The sequence below is a fragment of the Oikopleura dioica genome, chromosome PAR, assembly GCF_907165135.1.
Source record: "Oikopleura dioica chromosome PAR, OKI2018_I68_1.0, whole genome shotgun sequence".
Lineage (NCBI taxonomy): Eukaryota > Metazoa > Chordata > Appendicularia > Copelata > Oikopleuridae > Oikopleura > Oikopleura dioica.
This window is the reverse complement of record NC_137293.1, coordinates 16,472,789-16,486,760: the sequence shown is the minus strand read 5'-3', so window position 1 is coordinate 16,486,760 and position 13,972 is coordinate 16,472,789. Positions and strand designations below refer to the sequence as shown.

The window sequence follows — 13,972 nt, the reverse complement described above, 5'->3', positions numbered from 1 at the left end:
TTCCATAAATTGGTTGAGTCCCTTTCAACTTTAGGCCATGAATTAAAGCATAATCAATGGTAAGATTGAGGAGGTGAAAATATGTTTTCCCAACTTTACAGAAATTTTTCGTAGTACATTTTATGCACGTGGGCTCAAACAAGTAATGGAATAATTTGTGTTTTTACATTTTAGTTCGATAGGCTGATTTTTCTCCTGTTCTATATTTATTCTCAGAAACAGGTGTCAATAATCTAGGTCTTCTGTTTCGAATCATATGAAACCAGCTGGAAGTTGAGCAATCGCGGAAAATCAGAGCAGCTTGCCAAGTTTTTCAATTTTTGTTTGCGATATTAAAAAAGTATGGAAGGTCTTCTCTGGAAACGTGAGCAACGAGCTTAGCTTAGCTGCCCCTCAAGACGTGGTCTCCTCTTTTTGGTGTATCTTTCTAATCCACGGAGATTATTCTCTAGCTCCCAGTCACGGATGGAACTCGCAAGAAAAATAAAGCTTTCAACTTTTTTGAAGAAAGAGATTGGCTTATATTTACAAAAAATGTCAGTTTCTATAACAGGCAAGAAAAAACAGGGAGGAAATGAATTTACATCTCAGTATCCGCGGCGGAAATTCGACTTTCAGAAACATCCGGCAACACATCTTCAAAAAAGCTATCAGAAAAAGAAGCTCTTTTTAACTCACCTAAGTTAATTGGTCTATCATTTGCCCTGCTATCCGCATTTGTTCCAAAAGCCGTCTGCCTGCCACTTTTCATTTCCATCATCATCAACATTAGCTCATCGAGACGTTTGTTCAGCGATCTGAAGTTCCAATTTTAGTCATAAAAGTGCTCAAGAAAGATTTTCTTCGTTTTCAAAACATTTATTGATGAACCACTAAAACATGAAAAACTGCCATTACGCGTATGAACGTCTTTAAACAAAGATTCATTAGTTTTCTAGGAAAAAATCCATTTTGAAAACACCGAAAAGACTTGATGAAAATATGAAATCTGATTGGCTATTCTAGTGAATGTCATAATCTGATTGGTGCATTTTTGATGATGGGGTTTCTTTTTGGGAAGACGGCACGAATCATCAATTTTCAGCTGGCAAATTGGGTAAAAATTTTGAGAAAATTTTTGACCAATCAGATAACCGCATTTGGCTTGTAAGCTAATCAAATTTCAGAGAAAAAATGACCAAACAAAATTTTTTGGGCAAAAATTGTTGATTCGTGCCGTCTTCCAGAAATTTCCGGTCAAAAATGCGCTTATTAAAAGATAATGTGTTCCTTATCATTTTCGATTATTCAGAAAATCAAATTAGCCAAAAACATCTCCGACAACTCCTTGTGGTCGCATATCGGAAATTAAGGTTTCGCTATGTCATTCTAAACTCTCTTTGCATAAAATTCTAGCGCGCATCTAAAATCCCTTCCTCCTTCACGATTTTAGTATTCAAAGGAGTCAGAATCCTTCCGAGCTTGAAGCTTATCTCAAAATTGCCGCCCTAAATTCGAGATTCGCGGATATTTAAAAACCCTCTTGCAGTTATATTTCTTTACGGTTTTGAGATGATTTTCTAAGGCTAGATTAAATACCGCAGTTGTTTTATGCTCGGTCAGAGGGTGATTTATTTGAATTAGAACACCCTAAGAGTAGACAGAGCAAAAGTGCTTAGCATAAATATTTGAAGCTGAGGGAAGAGGATTATTTTTGCAATTTTGAACATTTTATATAATGGCTTAGGGTTTGAAATTTTAGCTTTATGGCAGAATAAACGAATAAATTTGAGATCAAAATTGCTTTTGTTGGAAATTGTTGAAATTTTTATTTCATATAAAAGAAAGCGCAAGTACCAATAACTTTGCTTGATCGTTAAGCTTTCATTTAAAAAAGTAATTCAATCAATTTAAACAATCAAAAAATGAGCAGTTGATGTAAGATAGATACTCGAGAGATCATTTCAATCAAATATAAAATTATTTTGGTTGAGAATGATTTTGCTTTTCATCAAGCCTCTTATATATCTAAAAACAGCTGTCAATAGCCAAGGTACTGTGCATCTTTTCCAGACAGCCGGACAGCTGTTTTTATGGTAGGGAAGATAGGGAAAATAGATAATATCAAACTGGAATCAATAGAATTTGAACTTCTATTTGAAATAATGGTGACCCTAAGTCTTTCTAGCAAAATACGAAAAATGCAATTAAGGGTGTCAACATCGACTTTGGCAAACTTTTGGGACAGGTTTAGACACTAAGATCCAATATTTTTCTCAATCGATGTTGAAACCCTTAAGAAAAAATGTCAAATTAGTTGACCCTTGCATGAATTAACCAAGAAAAATCATGTTTTACGACGTTGATTCCCTTAATAAGTCCACGATTGAATTTGTATTCAAATCATCGTAACATTCCTTTTGAAAGGAACAAGCGTTGCTTTCTTGAAAATCCAACTTAGTCTTGAAGACGTGAGAAACGCCGTTTTTCAGCTGATTGATACTTAGTTTTTTCATTGAAACTCATTCTGGGCGCGATTACGCACGTGCTCCTCGTTTTTCTAGTGACTTACAAATTATCCTCGTGAAGTTGTTTGCAGATGCAATTAACGTGTATCGCCTCTTCTTTCAAATTTCCTCCTTCTTCGACATTTTCTTCGTTTTCGACTTCCTCTTCCGACGAAAAAATAGAATCTGCTTTCTTTTCTGCGTGTTCCGGATCTGAACGGAACAAAGAATCTCCTGGCAAAAGCGTTCCCGCAAAATCCTACCTTGATCTAATAAGCTGCCATCAATAGCATCAGTAGAACCGCGGGCTGAAAATCGGTCATAAGCGCGGTCAAAAAATTAAGATTAACGGACAAATAATCTCCTGTTTTTCGTTTTTAGAAAAAATCCATATTTTGAATTGAAATCTTAAATTCGTGCCGAACCAAAAAGAAAGAATTGCATTTTTGGAATACCAATAAGCTTGCTGTATTTGGCCTACCGGCCAATCAAAACCCAGATCCATATTATCACTCCCTTTTCTTGCTTCTGCCCAAAATTTGGGTTAAACAAATTTATGGAACTGATTTTATGGATCAGCGTTTTGATTGGCCGATAGGCCAAATACGGCAATCATATTTGTAATCCAAAAACGCTCGTCCTTTTCTTGGTTTTGCTCAAAATTTGCGCCTATGTTTGTCGATGAAATTTGGGAGAAGGGGCCAAAGACTGTCGGCCATTTTTGGCCAATTTTGATTGGCTAATCGAGCACTAATTCTGCTTCTTCCAAAAAGCGACAATGTTTGGCCCATTTTCAAAATTTCACTGTGAACTGTAAAACCTCATTCATGATAGCGCGTAACTCTTTTTAGAAAAAAACTGCCTTATTTTTCATGGGCGAGGGGGTATGTTTTCTCCCTCCGATATGTTATTGGAAGTAGATAATCGGCTTTCATGTTGCTCCAACCCAGAATTACACACAAAATTTTTGTTGAATGAACTTTCCTCTCGATTTTTGTGTGCAACCTGCGTAGATAACCTGAGTCAGTTTTTGAAGAGTAAAAATGAAAAGCCGCGTAGCGGCTTTTTTAATAACTAAGCCGCGAAGCGGCTTTGCCAATATCAATAAGATAGATTCGAAAATCACCATTCAAATCTTTGAATATTGGCAAAGCCGCTACGCGACTTCGTTATCAAAAGCCGCAACGCGGCTTCTCACTTGAGCACTTCAGAACCTGAGTCAGGTTTTCAACACAGGTTGCCAAGCCCAGAATTGGACTCTAACGAGAAATTGTCCAGAAACTTGCTCTTATCGCTAATTCATCAATTTTAAGAGACATGTAACTTATCTTTGACACGTCTTATCATTCTGCGTTTATGTCAAGATACTACAGTAATTGAAGCTTATCATTGCAAGCTGCACATTTTCATAAAAGTCCATTTTCAAATAATCATCACCGCTAATTAGCTGATTCACCAGTTCAAAGACCGCGGATTTTCGCTGCCTTCTAACTGGATTCGAAAATCCTCTAGAATTTTTTTGTGTGAGCCCGTTATCATTATTTCGTTATCTGATTCTGCTTCGCCATCAGCGGCAAAATTACCTGTTAGAAAATCGCTTCTATGCTCCAAGTTCCGAACGTCCAGCTCTTCAAAAATAATGTCAAAAAGCGGATTTCAAAATCGCTTCTAAGCGGTGTGAAAATTGACCAGTACAAGTTTACTAATCCGTTCCTGAGTCGGGCTTTGTCTCGAAACTCTGGTTTTTCATGGACTTCTTCGATCCTCGACGGATTTCTGCTTCTGCTGAGCTTTTGGAAATGTTGCTTTTTCGGCGACGCAAATTCAACTAGGGTTGTTTTTAGACGATTTTTAGTGGTTTATTTCAAGTTAGAAATTTGATTGCTAAGGGGGTAGGTTAGGGTTAGCGTTAGGGGTTAGGGTCAAGGGTCAATAAGGGGGGGATGGTGTCTGGAACCGACAAAAAATTCCGAAAAATTTTGCGTGGGCGGCTACTCGGCTGCTGATTGGCCGTTGAGCGAAATCAAGCTTCTGATTGGCTAAAAATTTCCTCGCAAAATTTGTCGAAATTTTTTGTCGGTTCCAGACCCCCATTTGACGAAGTCATTTTTTACAAAAGTGCAAGATTAGAAATTTTCCGGCATTTTTTCTAAAATCTGATTGGCTTACCGCCAGATTGATTGAAAACTTGACCAAAATTTTGGTCAAAATTGTCGCATTTTTGGTCGATTTTAGGGGCTTCCCCGAATTCTAAAAAGATGGCCCAATTTTGTCCCAAAAAATTAGGGTTATGGTCTAGATATATTTTTTTGATAAAGAAACTCTCTAAGATCAAATCCGCTTATTTATGTTTGTCTTATTCACGATAACTTTCATTTCGTTCACGTTTTGTTATTCTCAGTGTCACCTGACTAGAGCGGGCCTTGTCGGAAGCTGGATCTTCCTCGATATCCGCCAGGATTTTGGATAAGCCGGGACGAGGTGTTTTCCTAAAAACCTTTTATCGCGTCAATTTTGTTTTGAAGAAGTCACCTGATCTTGTGGTAGCGGCGCAGGTTGTACGTCAGGCGCATGTTTTGCTGGAAATGGCTGCGGAACTGCTGGTAGAATCCCAGTACTCGGTTAAGAGCTTTTATGGTCTTTATTACTGCTCTATAAATTGCAAAATCTATAATTAAAGGTTTTGAAAGTATAAAACAGGGGGTCCCCCAGTTCATCCTTGACTTTTAACGTGTGGCTCCTTAGTTCATCTTGCCCACGAACAAGGGCTCCACACGCTGAAAGTCAATGATTAACTAGGGGACCCCTATTTTACAGAAGAGTCATGCAGCATGACTCATGCTTTAGCGATTTTTTCATCAAGTTTCCGATTGGCCATTGATGAATTTAAGCGAATTTCGCTTATCCAATCAGCGGCTTGTCGCGAAAAAATTTGGGAATGAAGAAATCTTGATTTTTGATGTTTTCCCAGATTTTTTCGACAAGCCGCTGATTGGCTTAGCTAAAATCGCTGGATTTCAGCGATGGCCAATCAGAAACTTGATTAAAAAAATCGCTATAGCATGATTCAAATGTATTTTTTGATAATTGAAAAAAATTAGAAATTGACGAAAAACCGCATAACCATTTGTAACGGGCACGAATTTGGACCATTCCTGAGCGCTAAACCCGGGCTCGTCAAAAACGAAAAAAATAAATTTTCTGATGGCAAAGCGCTTATTTAGTTTGTAAGTAAGTGAGGCCCTCGAGAATCGTCGCTAAACCGGATCAATATGGTCAACTCAGCGACCATGTGGCCGTTGATCGAATCCCGAAAAAGCCCATCAAAAGGCCGTTTACAGCCAAAACCGGAAAAGTTCAACTACCGCAACGAAAATTACAACGTACGGCGATGGGTATCTAAACCTCTTAAAAACTCATGAAAGTAGCGTTCGAGATAGCATATCGGGTTTAAATTCGACCACAGTGGACCTTTTTTGAAGCTATTTTCTCGAGAATTTTAATGTAATTTCTGAAAAAGAGCCATTGGAAAAGCAGGGAAAAACGGTTCTAAACGGTTGGCGTTTCTTATATTTAGAATCATGTTTTCGTGAGGATTTGGACCGCATTTACTCAACCTCAAAGTTGAAATGTTTAGCGGTCCTCATCTGGCTCTAGAAAATTCTGGAAAATTGAAAATCAGGTTTCTTACTCTTGCTATTCGAAATAGTGAATATTGCCATCAAGCGATCTGATTGGCCAGAAAAAGCCCTTTTTTTGAAGAGCGAAATTGTTGACCAATCAGATGGCTTGGTGGTAATAGTCTTTATCGGCATAAAAGTGTAGAATTTTTTCAATAATCCTGTCCGCGAGTTTTCCACTGTGCTGAAGAAAATTTAATCGCAAAATGAATTTGCTAGGAATATTCCTCCCAAAATTCGCGTCACAAGTTTGTAAACGCGTAAAAACTGAATTGATCCCTTAGTCTGAATTTTGTCACGCTCCTTCTAACAGGCGAAAAGCATGAGTTCACAAAGGTCTCTTTTTCAACACGACATTTAAAAATGCGCTTTCCCACAAAATTGAATAACAATAATAAAGTTTCACTTTATCAACAAAAAGAAAGGGTTTTGACGAGCCCGAAACTTGATCACGTGCAAATCTGTGTAGGTCAAAGCTCTGACGTAGACAGCCGACTGTAATTAAGGGTAGATGCTGTTTTATCTATTTTTTCTTTTGGCGGCATAAATGTCAACTTGCGCGTCGGGGAGTTAAAAATAGAGCTGTTTTGAAAAGAATCCTTTTCTTATCAAAAAATTTGTTATCAAGAAAATTATTTTATTAATAAAATTTAATTTTAAAATCATTTTTATTTAATTAGTATTTAATTAAATTTGATATTATTTAATCAAAAAATAATTAAATTATATTTATTTTAAAAATTATTTTATTAAAAATTAAATTTTATAAATTTAATTAATAAAATAATTTTCAAGCTAACAAAGTTTTTCTGATAAAAAAGATCCCTTTCAAAACAGCTCCCTTTTTAACCCCCGACAAGTAGCAATTTGAAGCCGCCAAAAAGAGCTGTCGAAATATTTTCTTCCGAGTGTTCGAAAACGTGTAATTAGCCGCGTATTTTGGCGGTAACGATTCGAAACCTTCGTGTTCGGAATCCGCTTTATTTTTCCTCGAAATTCGGAGAATCCGTCTTCTAAAAAAAATCTACCCTTTTTCCTTTGAAATCAAGTTCAAATCGGACTTGAGCCAAATGTCGTCGCCAAAGACGTCGCCGTTGGAGAGGATTCCCACCACTTCGTCGTCTTGAATAATTTCCAGAGAGCCGGAAATGATAAAATTCAACTCGTCGACAGATTCCCCTCTAAGAAACAAAGCCTCATCCAAAATCCGAAAATCCGCAGTTTTCAAATTCAGCCACGAACAAATAGAAAAAAACTACCAACAATGGGATCTTTTAAGGAGGTCAAGTTGCAATGACTTTTTCAAACAGCGATTTCGAAGTGATCCCCTTAAGATTTTCGAAAGATTTTTCGCTCAAAATATAGCCCGATATTTCGTCGAGGGCAACAAAAGTACAAACACGATCGTCCACTTCTTAAGGGTGTCGCTTCGATAGGTTAAAATTATCGTTTTCTACTTAAAAATTATCTGTACTAAAAAGTTTACTTACTAAATAAAGCCTGGGTTGTATAAAACTTGGTATAAAACTGGGTTGTTCTTACTATAATTGGTCTTTAAAAAGACCGTTTTCGACTGAAAATTACTGTTGCTCTTTTCAGCTCTCTTTTATGTTTCAACTTGTACTATAAATATTGACTTACAGGGGAAAGTTACAAAATGGTTCTGTCAAAACAGACTTTTTTCTCTGAAACATGATATAATTTTAAAGATCGCTATCTTTATAACTCTCTCAAAATGCTCTTCAAAATAACGAGAATTGATAAAAGTGAGTGTCTTGAGTCTGAGTTCGGCAACCTGTGTAGAAAACCTGAGTCATGTTTTGAAGAGTTGAAATTAAAAGCCGCGCAGCGGCTTTTATATAAACGAAGCCGCAAAGCGGCTTCAGCTCTCAAAAGCCGCTACGCGGCTTTTCATTTTAGACCTTCAGACCCTGACTCAGGTTTTCTGCACAGGTTCGCGAGCCCAGTTTTGATTTCATTTTCATTGTGTTGATCGCTTTGGAAAGATTGATTTCAAGTTGCAAAAACGCGGTTTGTTTTGGAGACAAGAAAAAGTGTTCTTTGGAATAATTACTTTTGCGCGGTGAAATTGTTATGATCCCGAATTCGCCAGTTGAATTGCCAAACAAATCAAAATCAAAAGCTTACTTGTGGTAGACAATATCGCCCGGTGACATGTGGCAAGTGGTAAATTCTAGCGCGAGCGCGCGGAGACACGAATCTGAAGAAAGTTAACGCGACAAGTGTTTATATTCATTTACATTCATTCGACCAGCGAAAGTTACAAGCAAAAGTAACGAAATATGAGAAAAGTAATGTTCAACGCAAATTTGAATTTTTCAACACTGAAAATTTGAAAAGTAAACTTTTAAAAAAGAAGATACCGTGAGTACAAAAATTCTGAAGAGCATAAATGAAAAGCCGCGTAGCTGCTCTTAAACAAACAAAGCCGCAAAGCGGCTTCGCCATATTATTATTTTAACCTAACCTAGAAATCAACAAAAATTTCGACCAATTTCGCATGGAAATTTTTAACCAATCAGAAACCTAGATTCGGCTCACCGGCCACTTAGCAGCCGAGTAGCCGTCCACGCAAAATTTGTCGAATTTTTGTCGGTTCATAACGCAACCCCGTTTCCGAGCCCAATTTTCGACCTTAACCCTAACGCTAACATTATCCCTAACCCTAACTTCGGATTTGCCGCAATTTACCTGTAGCATATCGAAAAGCATCATGATCGTTGAAGACCCTTCTGTTCAGATGGACGCAAATGTCCGCTCTTTATTTTCGGATCCCAAATATCAAATTTCTGCCAAGCAAAAATGAAAACAACAAGAGACAAGAATTCAGCAACGAAATGCCGCTTTCAATCTGTGCAAGATATGCAGCTCAGATTCAAGAAACAGCTCAATCTAAATTTCTACGCGCAAGGAGCAAAACCTTCAAGCTGAAAATGGATCAAGTAGTTTTAGAGGCGCTTGAACTTGCTTTAGAAATCATCAAATACGTCGTTTTTTCAGCACCATTGATGAGCTTGGAAAGTTTCTTTGAACCTCGTTTTCTATCATGTGGATAATTATATGCGTCGAACCGCAGGGGCTAGCCAAGGCCTCAAAACAGGGTTCACTCATCGACGCAGATAATGGTTTCGAAAATTGACACTTGCTTTTTGCTTAGAAATGGTCATTTGTTCAAGAAAACCCTTTTCAAAGCGTAGAGAGGAGCTATCATTCGACCATCCAATATCTCTAGAATCTTGGCTTGTGGTTAGGGTTAGGGACTGGGAACTCTTGGGGGAGCCGGGGGCGAAGCCTCCGGGTGTAGATTGGGGATCCTGGGGGCGTACCCCTAGGTTAGCGTTAGGATTTAGCTAGAATGATAACCCCCTACTACCTTTGAAAAATCTGTTTCTTTGATAAAGAGTCTCCATTTTTAATCATTAATTGTTCAACAAGAATTTTAAGAAAAAAGATGTTCGACAACGATTATTTATAATCTTCGATTGTTAAGAGGACATGTTTCCAAATGTTTTACTTTCCAACATCGCAAAGCCATTGATAATGACTCGTGGTTACTTTACTTGAAGCACCTATTGAAAATTGAACCGCATCTTGACCAGAATATATCAACGGGGAACTTTCAAAAATCTGCCCTTTTGATGGAGAGTCTTAAACGTGATGAAGTCAGAATTATCCAGTTTTTGACCTGATCGATCAAAATTTACAAAGCCCTCTATTAGCTCAACTGTCGTTTACAAATGACACGCAAGCGTTTTAGTAATTGGAGATCCGGTCCGTAAGTCTTTTGGGCAAAAAGACAACACTTTCTGAGTATCAATCCCCTTCGTCAGCGTCCATGTTGAGACAATGTAATCCATTATTCGTTCTCGCAGACCGTGCGGTATCTAAAAGCGTTTTTTTATTTGTATAGGGTATGAGCGACCACTTTGTTGTTCAAAAAAATTTCTTTAGAAAATTTGAGCTTTAGAAAATTAAAAATTTAGATGTTTTCGTTTAGAATCTAAACTTTAGATTAAAGATCAGAATTCGAAGGCCAGAAGTTTTGGAATGCTTGTGGTCATAAACTGTTGTCGTTTTCAGCTGGTGCAGAAGGTTGAACTTAGGATGAGGTTTACAACATTTTGTGGTGGGAGAATTAGAACTGTTCGGAGAACATGGATTTGAACCACTTGGATCAAGAAAAAGTTCGATCAGTGAAGCCTTCAATAAGAAGAAACAAGGTTCAATAAGGTGGTAGCAACTTAAAATTATGATTTTTTACCCTTACTCAAACTTTAACCCGAAATTTTTGAAGGGACTTTAATAAGGGGATAGACCGCGTTTACTCGAAATTTTTGATTTCTATTCTTAAATTCTACGACAATTAATTAAGGGTGTCACTAGGAAAATTGAACAGCATCAAGAGAAAGGTAAGGGTATCTTTGTGATGTTTAATTTTTCGAGTGACACCCTTAATAAACTGTCTTCGTAAAAATTAATAATAGAAATCAAAAATTTTAAGTTAACGCGGTCTATACCCTTATTAAGGGATCCCCCCCCGTTTTGGCCATTTTCAACTGGAAATTCAGCCGATTTGAGCTGATGAATTGGGGCGTATAATACCTCTACGGATAGCCCAGGTGCTATCCGCTATTCTCTAGTACAGAGAAATTTTTTGCTCAAGGCAAACCTACCACTAGGAGGGGCCAAAGTTCGAAATTTTCGAAAAAACGCCATTTTAGGCCATTTTTGAATCGAAATTCAGCAAAATTGGGCTTTGATAGACGCAATCTGAAACAAGATTCTGAAAAAATAGAGCCTAATCTACAATCTCTAGTACAGAGAACCTTTTTGGTCTAGTAAGAAAAAAATTTTCTTAAGAACAACTTTTTGATGCTACTTTAGCCCTTTTCTGGCTTTAATAAGCTCTCTAGCGCCAATATATGGCCAAAAATTCTAGTGCGGTCATCATATTCTTTCTCCTTGCATTCTAAGCTATCGATAGACCCCTTATTCGTCTGGTTTCGTTGACATTGAAAAGTTGAAAAAAATTGCAATTTTCACGCTAAGTACAATTTATATGCAATTTTACGACTTTCGAGGGCCAGAATTCTGGGTAAAGATGTTCGTAAAGGGGAAGTATGATACATCAAAATGATCCTCAGAACATGGGGAATCTAAATATGCTATAAAGAGACCCCTGATAAAGAGTTGAAAAAACAGGGGGGGATCCCTTAAGGACCTTTCTAAAATTTCTGTGATAAAAATTTTTAATAAAAGATAAATTTTCTTATCAAAAGCCAACATATTTTTTTTCGTGTCATCTTATTCTTTGGTACCTGATAAAGTCGCATGAATTCTCTGACAGAAGAAAGCATGTCGTGATATCGATTTGTGTCCGCGTAGATTTGCTGAATGATGGTCGTCACATTTCCGAAGATGGTCGCGTACAGCAAAGCGCCGAAAATCAGCATGCAGACGCAGAAGATCTGCTCCGCTGCGGTGTTTGCCGCGACGTTGCCGAAGCCAACCGAGGTAAGCGAAGTCATCACGAAGTAAAGCGATGCTAATGTCTTGGCTCGCCAAAAATTGACCACGAAAGCGATTTCTTTTCAAAAAAATTCTAAGGATTTTCCAGCCACGAGCTCAATTTTATGAGAATCGGTATTTTCGTATTAGGAAAAAAGGAACCACAATTAATATTTTACATTCTTTTGGGGAAGAAAAACTCATTTTTACGAGAAAACCGACCTTCCTGGGAGTAAATACTTGGGCTGGAGATAAATGAAATTCCGGACGAATAAATGTTGAATTCTAAATCGACTATCAATTTGACTTGCTACAGTTGCATAAAGAAAACAGCAATTCATTGATCCCGCAGGAATTTCGACCCATCGTGGCAAGTTCTACGACAAGTGAAAACCCTAAGATTATCGAGTCAAAAATGCCATTACTTTCCATCCCCCACACGAGGCATTTTACGAAGAATAATTGACAAAAAACTGACTGGTTTGCTTTCGAAGATTTGGAAAGCTGAAGATATTGCTGGACACTAAACGTCGCCAAGAACACTTGAGCAAGTCACCTCCGGTACTTATGCGGTTGCCCAACGCCAGATGTCACATTGTGGCGAATGGAATCCGCGATTCTTTTCCGAGGACACGGCAGATTTGTTTTACGAATTAATCTTTTCTTGAAAAAAAATCGAGTTTTCTTCAAAAATGAAAATCGATCGCTAGATGGCGTTTTTATATATTTAGCGCCTTCGAAAAACGTTCTCTGATTGGATAGCATCTTAAATTCACATTTTTTGATTGGTTTGTCTTATGAATGCGCTAGAATTGTTGATAAGATCTCGCGGTAAAATTCGACTGAACCTTCTTCCACCTTCTCCGCAAATTAGCGGATAAGTGGCAAGTGATCCCTTTGGATCGACGCGTGGCTTTTCTAACGTTTACGCGGCTGATTTGACGACCCAAGTGCCTGAATAACACTCGCTTGACGAAGGACAAATCCATAATTTTTTCTCTTCATCGCTTTCAAGCTTTGTAGCATCGTATTGAGGGTTGTCTACTTCGCAGTCCCAGTTGCAGTCGACGTCAAATTTGAAGGGCTTGTTGATGGTTTCGCCCATTATTATGAGCCAAGAATGCTGAGTTTGGAGTTCCTCTTTTTTAATAACAAAATAAGGGCGAGAAAAATCAGCCAATCAGAAGCTCATATTGGTTTTACCAAGGAAATTTGGATAGGAGCATATCTGATTGGACGGTAAGTAGATTTCGGGCTTCTGATTGGCTGAAAATTTTTCTGCAATTTTTTCGCTATGATTTTTTGCTTATTTTTTCGAATCAAATATTAAAGTTCTTATTGAGGAAGCCCTGGATGTAAAGCTTCGCCAGTTTCTTTGTTGCAGAGTTCCTGGATCCCAATCGAGTACCAAAGACACGCCAGCCAGTGCCCGAATAATCCAAAAGCACTTAGTCAAAAAGCTCTTGAATCAAAATCCACTTCCTCAGAACAAGGAACGTGGCCTTTTCCAACCCGTGTCAAATCAATAATTCTCAGCCCAAGAAATTGACTAACTTTATTTGTCGCTTTCTGATGATCTCACTCATTTTTTCAAGTGGCGGATCTGGGAAGATGAAGCAATTTAGATAGGACAGAAGTCGATTAGGACCTGTATTAGAGATTATTACCTAGGACGTAATGAGCACGCAGTTTGATAAAAAGGGCCTCTTATTTGAAACTTAAATCCAAAGAAACGTGAGTTTGTTTTCTTACTGAGACAAGCCAAAAAGCGAATTCAAAATCACGTAAAAATTCCGCCTCAAACGGAAGTGAAAATTCAGTGAATACCCTTTTGAAAAATTACTTAGTCTAGCGAAACGTGGGACAACATTCGAAACAGAGGCGCCGGAGAATTGGGGTTAGGGTTAAGGTTAGATTAAGGATTCATAAAAATCTGATCTTGGCTAGTAAAAAAACGGACTAAACCAATCTATGGAAGCGCATCTTTGGATGACCAATAAGATTGCTATATTTTGCCTGCCGGCCAATCAAAACCCTGATGTATAAAATCACTTCCGTAAATTTGTTTAACTAAAAAAAACTAAGTCAGATTCTGAAGGGCCTAAATGAAAAGCCGCGTAGCGGCTTTTTTAAAACGAAGCCGCCAAGCGGCTTCGCGACATAAGTTATGTCACATAACCATTTTCTACAGTTACTGTAGCACAGTCTTTCAGGAATTAATGTACATGAAGAGTGTCACTTTTATACCTCTATTCTAAAATGAATGTGATGGAATTT

The 13,972-nt window shown here is 37.8% G+C and overlaps 2 protein-coding genes and 1 long non-coding RNA gene across 3 annotated transcripts; all 3 read right to left on the bottom strand.

Annotated features, from left to right (window-relative positions):
- Window positions 1-504: 504 nt before the first annotated feature.
- LOC145704492 (uncharacterized) lies at window positions 505-5,114 on the bottom strand. Its single transcript, XM_081781945.1, has 8 exons — window positions 5,019-5,114; window positions 4,894-4,975; window positions 4,201-4,314; window positions 4,070-4,130; window positions 2,750-2,794; window positions 2,552-2,699; window positions 679-797; window positions 505-636 (listed from the first exon to the last, which is right to left on the bottom strand). Exons 1-8 carry the CDS (start codon window positions 5,057-5,059, stop codon window positions 581-583), a joined length of 666 nt encoding a protein of 221 aa, XP_081638071.1. The 5' UTR covers window positions 5,060-5,114; the 3' UTR covers window positions 505-580.
- A 2,094-nt stretch (window positions 5,115-7,208) lies between these two features.
- LOC145704579 (uncharacterized) lies at window positions 7,209-9,000 on the bottom strand. Its single transcript, XR_014134472.1, has 3 exons — window positions 8,879-9,000; window positions 8,315-8,387; window positions 7,209-7,347 (listed from the first exon to the last, which is right to left on the bottom strand). It is a non-coding gene; the product is annotated as an uncharacterized LOC145704579 (long non-coding RNA).
- Window positions 9,001-9,918: 918 nt separating this feature from the next.
- On the bottom strand, window positions 9,919-11,781 carry LOC145704578 (voltage-gated delayed rectifier potassium channel KCNH1-like). The gene is made up of 2 exons (XM_081782036.1): window positions 11,506-11,781; window positions 9,919-10,071 (listed from the first exon to the last, which is right to left on the bottom strand). Exons 1-2 carry the CDS (start codon window positions 11,713-11,715, stop codon window positions 9,919-9,921), a joined length of 363 nt encoding a protein of 120 aa, XP_081638162.1. The 5' UTR covers window positions 11,716-11,781.
- Window positions 11,782-13,972: the final 2,191 nt, after the last annotated feature.